The sequence below is a fragment of the Physeter macrocephalus genome, chromosome 21, assembly GCF_002837175.3.
Source record: "Physeter macrocephalus isolate SW-GA chromosome 21, ASM283717v5, whole genome shotgun sequence".
In the NCBI taxonomy this organism is placed as follows: Eukaryota; Metazoa; Chordata; class Mammalia; order Artiodactyla; family Physeteridae; genus Physeter; species Physeter macrocephalus.
Window position 1 is genome coordinate 106793531 of NC_041234.1, and position 13004 is coordinate 106806534.

The window sequence follows — 13004 nt, forward strand, 5'->3', positions numbered from 1 at the left end:
GGGTGGGCTGGGGTGGGGGAGGGGAGGGGAGGGGAGGGGGCGGAGGCCGGAGAGCGAGGAGCTGGGATGAGAACACCCCATAGCGGAAGGCTAGCTCAGAGGTGCCAGTGGGCAGTTCTTTTGCGATCAGGAGCCGAGCTAATCACTTCATTCCTCATCTCGCGGCCGCGGTCCACGTGCCCTGGGCCCTCTCCCCCGCCTCCAATTTTCCCATCTCCCGGGGAGCCTTGAAATGTACATTTGAGAAGACTTTTGCCATCCTCAGGGAAAAGGACTGTGTCAAGAGTGAGCCACCCAGTCTCTAAAGCTAGGAAGCCCCCAGTGTGCCACGGGAAACGCTTGCCTCTCACCCTGTTTCCCAGCGCCAACCTCCGGGGCAGGCATCCGGGTGGAGAGAGGACTTGTCCCTCGTGGGTGGTGGTTCTTTATAGAAAAAATCGAAGCTTAGCAGCTCCTCGAGGCCCGGTAAGTGCACACCCCACAAACAGCCCAAGTTTGCCTCCTGGTGGCCGCTTTGATGCCATGGCCCTGACCTAAATCAAAGAAACTGGTGGTGCTGGGAGGTCGGTGCGCATCAGTCACAGGGCGATGGCGGTGGCAGGGGATGTGGGTTCTGGAGAGCAAGGGGGCCCTCGACTGAGCTCCGGCATCTTCTCAGGTCCCGGCGGCGCGGGGGACGGTGCGCGGTGGAGCGGGGGGCCGGGCGCGCCGGGCGGACGCTGCCCGCGTGCTTGTCGGCTCCGTGAATGGGCAAGGCGGCGGCCTGGCTGCCACCTGTGTCCACTCAGCTGTCGCTTTTGTTTGCTTTTGTTTCCTCCGCAGGGTTTGGTAAAGGCTCCAGTGTGGTGGCCTATGAAGGACAATCCTGGCACGACTACTGCTTCCACTGCAAAAAATGCTCCATGAATCTGGCCAACAAGCGCTTTGTTTTCCATCAGGAGCAAGTGTATTGCCCCGACTGTGCCAAAAAGCTGTAAAGTGACAGGGGCTCCTGTCCTGTGAAGTGGAATTTGAGTCTTGTTCCTCGAGCCCTCTCGCCCTCTGCCCGGCGGCACCCGCGGGCGAGAGCGGCCCCTCCCCCCCCCCTTCAGGGTTGCTCCTCCCGTCCCTCCTCCCGTTTTACAGTTACTACTCAAGTAAGCGCGCGCAGTGGCCGTGTTAGGGCTTAGCCAAAGCAACCCTGCGGCAAGTTAATTCCTCCATAGCTGCCATTAGCAAACGAACACTTAGCTAGACTGACTCTTCTGCATGTTTATCATAGAGCAGAAAAGTGCTGACCATGTAGCTGCTTAGTGATGTAAGCAAGAAGCCTAAGAGATAAAGCCCCCCCCCCCACCCACTGAGATGCCTCTTGTGGCTCAGCTGGGACCCACCGTGTCGGCCACACGACACTTCAGAGTTGCAGCGGCTGCTCCAACTCGGCTGCTCACCCTGTTCTGTGAGCAGAAAGAACTTAGCGAAATGCATGGTTTAACTTCCTCATCAAAACCTTCCTTCTGTTCTTTTGTGCTTTCAAATGACTAACAACGGGTTTCCAGAGAATTAACATTTGAATTTAGCAGTAATTCTCAACTGACCTTTTCCCCTGTACTAACGTTTGATCCCCCCGTGTGGCGTGTTTTTCTGAGCGTTCCTACTTTCAAACATGGAGCGTGCAGGTGATTTGCAAAGTGTAGGCAGATCTGAGAAAACAATCAAACAAGCCTGTTTCAGAAGAACGTCACCACAGCGAATACTTCTGGAAGCCTAACAAAACTAACCCAGCTGTCCTTTATCTTTTTTTAATTAATAATAAATATTTTCGTTTTAATTAATAGCAACATAGCTTATTGGGTTTGGAGACTTGCATGGAAATATGTTAGACCCCTCAGGCGTTCCTGCAGTTTTGAAAGTCATCCTACCGAAGTAACCATAAAACTCGAGAGGGGTAGGTGAGCAGGCGCCAGGGCTGTCATTGACACGGATATGACACTTCCCAACAGTGACAAGTGGAATCCCTTGTAACACGGTACTTGTCTGCTCTGTGTCCGTGTGTTAATAAGCAGGCCCCCCCAAGTCCCTTCCCTTGGGATTCTGAGGGCTGTTCCTCAAGAGCTTAGCTGGCTCTCTGGGGGCGTGCGGAGGCCACTGTCGCCGCAGGCGGCACCGGATTTCCACGTAGCGCTTACCTGAGATGCAGGATCACCTACTTACCGTATTCTAGCTACATTGTTATATTACATAGTATAATGAGACGATATCAAGAGTACACGTGTAATGACAGTGCACATTAACATTCTTGTAGGAGTGGTTAGAGAAGCCGATGCCTCATTTCTACATTTTGTCATTAGCTACGATCATCTGACACTTCAGTGTATCCTTACAGAAATAAAGCAGCATATAAATAACTTGCCTCCCGACTTCTAATTCTGTCCGGTGCAACTGTTCTAAGGTGATACTGCTGATCCAGAAACCTGAATAACTAACTAACTTTTCCTTCCTTCGAGGACGTGCTCAGTTCAGTGCGGTGGAGTGCAACTGCACGAATTACAAGATAAAACCAACCTGTAACAGCGCTTGGATGCAGTTAAAAACAGTCACCGAAAAACCCCATCCTGACCCAAAATAACATTTCCCAGATGTTCATACCCCTTAAAAGGAGCACGCTGACTTCCTCTGGCCCGGGGGCCGGACGTGGGAAGGGAACTAACTAACTAACTAACTAACTGCGGCTGAAGTTGGTCACCGAGAAGTCACCCGTCCCTGCTCTCTCTGGTGGCTGCCCTTGCCCTGTGCCCCCTGGAGCCCCGAGCTGCGGCGAGCGCCGCTGTGCCCTCAACTGCCGCTCCCCCACCGTCGGAAGAAGGCGCCCCCTCGAGGCTGCCGCTTATTTGGGGAGGCTGCTCGCTGCGGCCCCTGTATCATCTCAGGGCTGGGGGGACATGGGGACGGACGGTGTGGGCAGAGGTGGAGGTAGCTTGTAGATCACGGCCGCACCCCCGAGGCTCAGGTTCTCCGGGCGTCCGAGCCGTCCCCGCCACGTGGTCGTTTCAGGACGGCGCTGGGTGCCCGGTGACACGGGTGTCTGCTGCAGACGCCTCAGGACACTTCCGCTAAAGGCTGAGGCGGGAGGAGAGGGCCTCGTCTCGGAGGAGCCTCCTCACGCCCGGGCTAATCAAAGGACAGAACCCCTTCGGGGCTAACGTTTGCCGTGCGTGTGTGTGTGTTTGTTAGGAGTCAAAACCCGTCTATAGGAAACCGTGAGCATTTCTTCCCAAGGGAGCTTACAAGGTTGTTGTGAGGGTTTAAAATGATGATACACCTATAAAGTACCTGGCACATAGAATGTGTAAACACAACTACGGTTATTACAACACAGTTGTTTGTTGTTGTTGGGGAAATAATAATAATGATGAGACGAGCCCATCATCTGGAAACACTGGAACTGGACTGGTGGGGAGGGAGACCGAGGGCAAGGCGGCCTTTCTGGGACCTGTTTCAACTGAGCAGGCCTGCGGGGTGTGCGGGGCTCGGACGACTGCGGGGAGGCAGTCAGTCTGCCTCCGGGCCGTGCGTCTTGGCACCAGCTGCTGCTGCGGTTCTACGCCCACCTCCCGACCCTCTAGCTCTCGCCAGGGAGTGAGCGACTCCTGAGAACTGAGGGCCCTCCGAGATCCTAGCGCAGCCCCCCAGCCCGCTCACCGGACAGGAACGGCTCAGAGGGGCCGTGACGGGCGCAGAGTTGCTTGGAGGGCTTGCAGCCCCCTCAGCAGGAATTCGGGTCCTCACACCTCCTGTCCAGCATCCTTTCTAGTGTTCTCACCGCGTTTTTCTGGTTGCCGGGGATCGGAGCTGTTGAAAAGCTTCACTGCACACGGGGGCAGCGGGGGGCGCGGACGACACGGGTGTGGGAAATGCGCTACCTGCAGATTCCACCGGGAGAGGCCAGGGGCCTGCCCTCAGCCTACGGCAAGCACGGAGGCCGGGTCAGCGTCCATCACCTCAGGGCTGTCACAGCAGGGTGCTCTGACCGTACACTTCAGGTTGTCTGCGCACCCGGGAATGTCCTGGTTCAACAGCCCCAGTGGATGGCCTGGTACTGAATGCCAAGTGGGGAATGGCTGCCGCTGTTCTCAAAGCACCAGGTGCCAAAGATCGGGGATAGACAAGGACCTCACCTTATCCAACACAAAACCTAGTGCCGTGGAACATGTTTCCAGATTAGAAACTAAACATTTATGGGCAGATCAAAACACTGGTTTGGCCACACACCGTTAACCGTGATGTCATGAAGGGATGCGCATGTTAACAGGGCACAATGACTGCCTGAGTGCACCGCTCACACTTTCAAAAGCACATGTGTTTTGCTCATGCGCAGCCAGCACCAGACGTGATGTTTAAAAGGGCTGTGGGAGAGACTTCCCTGGTGGCGCAGTGGTTAAGAATCCGCCTGCCAATGCAGGGGTCACGGGTTCGAGCCCTGGTCCGGGAGGATCCCACGTGCCGCGGGGCAACTAAACCACTGCGCCACAACTACTGAGCCTGCGCTCTAGAGCCCGCGAGCCACAACTACTGAAGCCCGTGCGCCTGGAGCCCGTGCTCCGCAACGAGAGAAGCCACCGCGCTGAGAAGCCCGCGCACCGCAACGAAGAGCAGCCCCCGCTCGCCGCAACCAGGGAAAGCCCGCGCGCAGCAACGAAGACCCAACGCAGCCAAAAATAATAAATAAAATAAATAAATTTATAAAAAAAAAAAAGGGGCTGTGGGAGAGGGAATGGGGAGTGACTGCTTAAAGGGTACTGAGTTTCTTTTTAGGATAATGAAAACATTCTGGAACAAGATAGCAGTGATGGTTGTACACTGTAAATGTACTAAATGCCACTTTTGTGAATTTTACCACAGTAAAAGGAAAGACACTTTAATCACTGGCCTCAAGTATAAGTCAGAGCCATCACAGGGAAGAGTTAACAAGCACTGAAACAGGTGCAGGAAGAAGACCAGAGTTCAAAATTCACACCTTACTGCCCCATATGGTGGAACGCCGCCAAATCACCAAGTGACTGCAGAGGGGCATCGGAGGATTTGATTACTTATCAGAGGATTTGATTACTTAACTTATCGAACATACTGGTTGCCTGTGTTCACAGCTTGGTTAACAACGGGTGTCACCTTTACACCACCACCAGTACATTTTTTATTATTAAAATAAGAAGAAAACTCGCTTTACCTGCAAAGTTTATTGCATAGAGCACACACATTTATATGAAGGTGTAACAGTGTTTCAACATGTGAAATCTGTACAGAAAAATACCAGAATCACATCTGTTAAGATGACTGTCTCTGCCTTTTTTATAAAAGAGCTAGGGTATAAAAAGTTTTTAAATCTAAGGCACCAAGCTCTATTCTATAACAAAGATACAGTACTCTGAATAGCAAAGAACTAGGGAATCAGAGAGAATAACTACTTCCTTTTACTAACCGAAGACTGGTGGCTACAAAGGAACACGGGCCTGCTTCAAACTATTTGTGATTCACCAGAAAACTCATTAGCATTGGGACCACTAATTTGAATTCAAGTTTTAGTCAGTCAATGGTTTAAACAGGATTCAATGGATTTCAGGAAACATATATCCTGTGTACACGTGTGTGCGTGTACACTGTGTATGTCTCTGTGCCGATCAAGGGGACCGAAGAATAACACCGCTCCTGTCACTCACTCGCAGCCAGCCGCTGGAGAAAGGCAAGCGAATTTTGATTCCACATCTCAAGCCTGAGTGTATACTGAAGGGCAGGCCTGGAGAGCACAAGCTGAAAAAGATTATACACACTAAACATTTAGAGGAATTAAACCTACCCCATCAGACAACAGCCAAATACGGCCTTATGTACACAATAAAAATAATAACGTTTTTATAGATAAACGGCAGTATGTACTTCAAAATGAAACACCGACAAAAGCAGGGAAGATGCTAAAGACCACACCTTCTAGGGCTCGCAGTATTTGGGGGTATCAGTGCCTTTGTATGGGGCTGGCAGACTACGGCCGAGTTAGAAATATACCTACACAGTGGTAAAATGTGATTTAATATTTTGCAACCTTCTGTATTTGTGTATTAAGAACAATCCAAACAAAGCTCCTGTGAGGAATCTTGAGGCCCTCAAATAAGCCATCATGCTCTCTACAAGATCGAATGTGAGATTTTAATTGGTACATTAAAGTAATTGTTAAGTGGAGTAAACACGATTTTCGGATTTCAAATATATACTGAGAAAAAACTATTCCTCCGGTAGAGATTCTCTCAGAAACTCAAGAGTTAGCATTTTATAAAGACACCCTTCATACAGACTCAAACGTGTTGGCAGGAAAACACAAGAACGAGAGACGTGATTTTTACCAGAGTGGAGAATGGATTCTCTTCCAGGCTGGATGAGGTTTACATATCTGACCAGAGGGAAAACGAAAAGAAAGAAGGTTAGTAGAGAAAAACGCTGGTTCCACACCGAGTGGGCCCCGGCTCCGCTCTGAGGTGGGCCTGGGACCCTCAGTAGCGCCCCTGGAGTTGCTGACACACTGGTGCTCCTATAAACGTTCCCCAAGCCCCAAATGGGCCCAAGCTCCTCTCAATTTCAAAGAGAGCTTCTCGAGGAAAGAAAAACACAGGCCTTTTGGTTTTAGAAACACAGGTTGAGAGACTAATTCCAAAAAAACTCACTAACCCTCTGCCCTAAATGATTACTTGTGTGCTGTACAGCAGCCAGTGGGTCAGAAGTGCAGGGGAACCTGAGGGGTCTGGGGTTTGAAATGAACCCTACTTTGTATATCTGGCAGGAAATGCAGGCCATAAAAATTAGAATCAAGTCATTTACCCTCTCAAAACTAACTTAATGGAGGGCTCTTCGACATCAACCTAGTTTTAGACCAACCACTGTCTTCTCCCTCACCAAGACAACCCTGGAACAGCTGGCAACACAGGAGGGTTCAAGGTCAACTACCTTTCAAATGAAGTGAAGACGGGATGAGGCCTTACCTGATCGAGCAGAAACAGATCTGCTTGTTTTCTTGTTGTCTATAGGAGGCTGGTGACTTAGGCAGGATGTCACGGGACCTTTCAGATGGTGTTTTTGGCTATCAGGAGGGATACTGGACTTAGGTGGTTCTATCTCGCTTGTGATGTCAATAATCTTGTCACAGACCCAATCCTGTGCCTCTGAATGTAAGCTCTTGGAAGGTCCCACGGTGTTGCTGGTTTCTGCCTTTCCGGTTTTGGCTGCTCGGTTGGCTGTTCTTTTGGTGGAGGATCTGGAAAGAGATATTTTGGTTATAATCCGGATTATCCCCAAACCAAGGCTTTGCCTGAAAGAAGCTTTACAATTTAATTCTAAGAAATGCCTTGGACATAAATAAACTTTCAGAATCACAGAATGGGAAGGCTGGATGGAAGGGACCCTGGAGATCACAGAACACACTGGTTTGCAAATTGTGTCCTCCCAGGTCCTAGGGTTCCACGGGACGCTGAGGGGCACCAGGAGCAGCTGAGCATGCAGGGCTCTAGGGACGCTGTCCCTACTTCAAGCAGATCCGGGACACGGCCAGTAAGGCGGAGTGAGGACTAATGTGGCTTTGCCAGCTCCAGTGCTCTTTCCACGCCATCACTGAGTCTCTCAGCAGATTGTTTCCACGGGCCTTGCAGGTTAATGTCTTTTCAGGCCATTGCCCAAGGAGCCTTCCTTTCCAGGAATCTGGTCCTGTTCTTCTGACCTAAACTCTGACCCTCAGTTTCCCATATGCACAGTGAGGACTTTAATATCAAACTCAGAGTTGCCATGAGAATTAAAATAGTTAAAATGCCTGGTATACTGTAGTCACTCAATCAATGTCCCCTTCCCTGACTGTATGAGACAACACTAACCAGCATGAATAAAAGCAGTTTGGAGTCAGGTGTATCTGGGTTTGAATTTGGGCTCTGCCCTTGAACAGTGGGATGTTGGGCAAATAAGGCCCATAATCTCTGCACGCCTGAGTTTTCTCGCCTGTAAAAATAGGGATGCCCATCCTTACTAAGCAAGGCTGCTGTGGGGATTAGTTTGTTTCTATAAGTCGAGTGCTTGACACAGTGTTTGGTACAAACTAAGAGCTCAGTCAATAATCTCATGCATCCTTCTAAGAATGCCAATCATAACCTTTCCAAGTGTATTCTGATGAACTCACCTAGGGACTCACCTGGCACTCTTTGTCTGATTCAAAGGGTCTTTCACTCTTTTTTGTCTGAAGGTTTTCATGTCACAATTTAAAAGTGTTTTTGTCTCTTTACGGATGTAGCTAGAAGTCGCATCTAAAAACACCAGCTTGCGAGTGTTCTTCACATTTTTAAAATGTGTTTTTGGTTTTGTGGATGACTCCATGCCATTTATAAAAGCTAGAGGGAAAAAAAAAAAAAAGAGCAACAAGATTAAAACCGGAGTTTCAACAAGACAAGCAAGGTGCCTGTCGGCTCGGGAGGAAGCCTGCCTGAAGGCAGGAGCTGTCTCATGGCAGCACTTCCCGGAGCCATGGCCTGGGCTACTGCCCAGGGCACAAGCCCAGCCAGCCCTCAAAGCACAAAGCGCCACCTTGAAGGAACTTGCCCTCTCTCCTTTGCCAGCAGAGAATGACGGCCAGAGGGCAGGATGGCAGCACGCTTCTTGCGCCTCCTTCCTGATGAGCCTCTTCTTTTAGTCTCGCCTCCGGCCTCAACCTTTGCCAACGCCCTAAGGTGGAGCCTACAGCTCAGCTGCCCCTACTGCTCCGTTCTCGTGGCATTCTGGCCAAACTTCTTTTAAGTGTGACCAGCTTGTGGCGGCACCACGGTCTGTTCATGTCTGGCTCCCCACTGGCTGTGGTTCCTTGAGGCCCCAGTAGCTAGCAGAGTGCCCGACTTGTGTGTTCGATACCCGCTACGCCATAAAGGGTGAACGAATCGTGTTTTCTCAAATGCCATTACTGTGGCCAGTAAGTGGTTCCTACTCACCAGGGAATGAACGAGACTCAACAGTACTTAGGGGCACTCATATCACTACATGATTCTCATTTTCTCTCAGTGAGGCGGGGAGTGGCATTCTACCTATGATCAGTCATGAATGCGCCACAAGGTCCTGAACTGCGAGATGCTAGTAAGCCTCACACCGAGCTGAGAAAGAGCTGCCATTTACAGTCTCTCAGCACAACCCGAAACACAGTAACAGCTGTAGCAGCAGCTAATATTTATTGAGAGTTTGCTATGTGTCAGGCACCGTTAGCACTACATGATCTCACTGCAATCTCATGCCCACCCTAGGGAAAGGACAACATTAGCTTCCCCTTTTTCAGATGGGAAAACTGAACAGAGAGGTTGAGTAACCTGCTCAAATCCACACAGCTCAGAAGCGGAGAAACCTTTGGATGAGCCTAGACAGTCCAGCTTCTAAATAGTGACTAACAGAACTCAGAAGGCAAGCAAACCTGATGGATGCATGTCATCAAAGGAATCGCTGTCACTTTCTGACTCGTCCTCATCGTCTGCCTCGTCCTCCTCATATGCATCATTGCTGAATGTCTCTGTAGCCTACCATGAAAAATGAAAGTCATGATTACATCTAATATTCGGTCATCCTGACTTGGTTATTTCAAAGAAGAGAGTGAAATTTCAGGGCTTCCCTGGTGGTGCAGTGGTTAAGAATACACCTGCCAATGAAGGGGACATGGGTTCAAGCCCTGGCCCGGGAAGATCCCACATGCCGCGGAGCAAGTAAGCCCGTGCGCCGCAACTACTGAGCCTGCGCTCTAGAGCCCACGAGCCACAACTACTGAAGCCCGCGTGCCTAAAGCCCGTGCTGCGCAACAAGAGGAGCCACCGCAATGAGAAGCCCGCGCACCGCAACGAAGAGTAGCCCCTGCTCGCTGCAACTAGAGCCCGCGTGCAGCAACGAAGACCCAATGCAGCCAAAAATAAAAATAAATAAATTTTTTTTAAAAAAAGACAGATTTCACACCTGGATTGATGGCTAATTTTTGTCATTTCAGTTAAATGGTTAAAAAAAAGAATCTAACCTCTTTGGCCCACAGAATCTATAGAGGACAGGACAGGTGGCCCGTGTCCTGCAGCTAGGGAAAGCCACTCAAGAATGAAAGACTTCCCTGAGTGGGAGCCAAGGGGCAACAGCTTTGGGCTGGCATGGGGGCTCTGCCAAGGTGGGGCCTTGGCTAAAAAAGTTCTTGGCTGCTGCTTGAGGCAGGGCGTCTCAGGCCAATGGGCTAAATGATCCTTGAGATGGCGACTCCCAGCACTTTTCAGGAATGACATTTCTATTCTAAATTTTCATGATATGAGTGACCACAACTGGGCAACTGTAAACAGGCAAAATATCAGTTTTGTAGCTCAGAGGGTAAAGAACACCGAATCTGGGGGAAAAAGACCTTAGATGCATGCAAACCATCAAAAGACAGGACACTGGGGCCAGGGAGGGAAGGGTGGCGGTAAACAAATACTTATGAGATATACCCTGAAAGCACTAACCATAAAGGAAAGAAACTGCTAAATTTCACTTCATTAAAATAAGCTTCTCAACCTAAGTGTCCATCAACAGATGAACGGATAAAGAAGATGTGGCCCATATATACAATGGAATATTACTCAGCCATAAAAAGAAATGAAACTGAGTTAATTTGTAATGAGGTGGATAGACCTGGAGTCTGTCATACAGAGTGAAGTAAGTCAGAAGGAGAAAAGCAAATACCGTATGCTAACACATATATATGGAATCTAAGAAAAAAAAATGTCATGAAGAGATTAGTGGTAGGACGGGAATAAAACACAGACCTACTAGAGCATGGACTTGAGGACATGGGGAGGGGGAAGGGTAAGCTGTGACGAAGTGAGAGAGTGGCAGGGACATATATACACTACCAAATGTAAATTAGATAGCTAGTGGGAAGCTGCCGCATAGCACAGGGAGATCACCTCTGTGCTTTGTGACCACCGAGAAGGGTGGGATAGGGAGGGTGGGAGGGAGGGAGACACAAGAGGGAAGAGATATGGGAACATATGTATATGTATAACTGATTCACATTGTTGTAAAGGAGAAACTAACACACTATTGTAAAACAGTTATACCCCAATAAAGATGTTAAAAAAAAAAGAATGCAGGCCCTGCATACACCCTGATCCTTATTATCAACCCCACCCTTGAACCATTGCTATAAAACTTCTCACCAAATCCCATACACTAATATGTATAAAATAGATGACTAATAAGAACCTGCTGTATAAAAAATAAAATTAAATTTAAAAAAACAAAACAAACAAACAAAAAATAAGCTTCTGTTTATCAAAAGACATTATGACAGTGTCAGGCAAACTACTGCACAGGGGCTAATAACTGCAATACAGATGTCCAAAGGGCTCAGAAGTAGAGCAGGTAAAATCTCCTACAGATCAATAGGAAAAAGGCAGGTGACCGAATGGAAGCAGGGGCAAAGGATCTGAAAAGGCACTTCACCAAAGTGAATCTCCAAATGGCCAATAAGGCACCCGACTCCATTAGTCATCCCAAAATATTGATAAATTCAGTGATGTGAAAATCAAGAACTTCTATGTAGCAGCAGACAGCAAGAAGAAACGACAAGCCACAAACTGGGAGATGATATCTGCAACACATACAAGCAAGAAAGGAGAAGTTTCTAGAACATTTAAAGAACTACCAATGAGTAAGGAAAAGACAAGTCAGCCAGGAAGTTTTGGGCAAAAGACCTAAACAAGCATTCCACACAAGAAAAAACATGAAAGCTAACTAAAGGTATGAAAACATGCTCAACGTTTTTAATAATCGGGGAAATGCCAATGTGATATGTTATTTCATTACCACCAGAGATGGGCAAAAATTAAAAAGTCGGAAAGAATGTGAAGCAACAGGAATTCTTATACACTGCTGGTAGGAGCACACAGACTACCTTTGAGGTACTTGAATCTGGCCTTCTTGTCCGCTTCATAATTTCCTCAATTCTCTATTTAAAGGAAAATAAAAATTCAAACATGAAAACAGATTAAAAACAAAACACTGGTCCTGAAGAAGTTGATTATTTCCATGTTCCAGAAGCGGACAATATCAGTGACTGCTCCAACGCCACAGATATAACCAACGCAAGGCCCTGGGCCAGCAGCTGGGTGCCTTCCTTCAAGCCCAGTTTCATGATCATCTAGAAAACACCCTGAGCAGTGACGGGTGTACTTGTTATCCTAACACAGAAGTCCAAATGACTTCTCACTCCTGATTTTGCTGACGTGGAAGTTTATTACTTAGACTAAGCACATATTATTGCAAACCAATTAGAACTTGTGAACATGATTTTAGTCTGAACAGACCACGAGTGAAGCAGAGTTAATGAAAAGAATGCACCCCAGCAGTGCAACCCCGCCAGAGGTTTTGTTACTAGAAGGAGCACACGCAGGAGGGCTGAGAGCTCCCTTCTTTCCTGAAGGCGAGGAGAGCTGCAGCTCTCTGGCCTCCTCAGGGTGACTGATCTCCTGACAGAGGCGCCGTGAAGTACCCTGCCTGGCCCAGGGCCTTTCTTGCTCCCAGACAAGCCACGAGGCTCGCACAAAGTGAGGCCCCACCTTGCGAACAGCCTGCGCCTTGGCCTCTCAGGGAAGCCTCCACCTTCTGCTTCTCCCCAGTCAGCTGCTGCAATTTCCAGCCAGTTTAGAAAAAACTCTCACTTCCACCAACCCCTACCATGACCTGAGTGACTCTGTTCAAAGGAGCTTTGTTCCCCGAGATTTGCTGTATACAGATATCCCTGTAATGGTCATCAGTGGTCCACGAGGGAGAGGTGTGATCCGTAAGAGGAGATCATTCTAGGGAGAAGGGGTCAGATCCTTGGATAAGAGAGTACAGAGGGAAAACAACCAAGGCTAGCATATCACTTACTTGTCATTTTCAAAAACATGTTTTGATATAATGTGCCCAACAATTGTTTTAAACAAAGAAGCAAACCCCCCAAACAGAGAGAA

The 13004-nt window shown here is 48.7% G+C and overlaps 2 protein-coding genes across 6 annotated transcripts in view; one reads left to right on the top strand and one right to left on the bottom strand.

Moving 5' to 3' along the window:
- Positions 1–2387, top strand: part of FHL1 (four and a half LIM domains 1) — a 37098-nt gene extending 34711 nt beyond the window's left edge. For 3 of the 5 annotated variants that reach the window (XM_028482206.2, XM_028482207.2, XM_007100252.4), the window contains exons 6-7: positions 266–465; positions 823–2387. In XM_028482206.2, coding sequence (XP_028338007.1) covers positions 266–465; positions 823–906 — 284 coding nt within the window. In that variant the 3' untranslated portion in view covers positions 907–2387. The remainder of the gene's footprint in view (positions 1–265; positions 466–822) is intronic. The other 2 variants (XM_007100255.4, XM_007100257.4) reach the window with 1 other exon arrangement.
- A 3407-nt stretch (positions 2388–5794) lies between these two features.
- MAP7D3 (MAP7 domain containing 3) overlaps positions 5795–13004 on the bottom strand; it is a 36047-nt gene continuing 28837 nt past the window's right edge. Inside the window, 5 exon segments of the mRNA XM_024128154.3 lie at positions 5795–6421; positions 7008–7279; positions 8201–8396; positions 9458–9560; positions 11945–11998. Of these exon segments, the coding sequence (XP_023983922.1) occupies positions 6414–6421; positions 7008–7279; positions 8201–8396; positions 9458–9560; positions 11945–11998 (633 nt within the window). The 3' untranslated portion in view covers positions 5795–6413.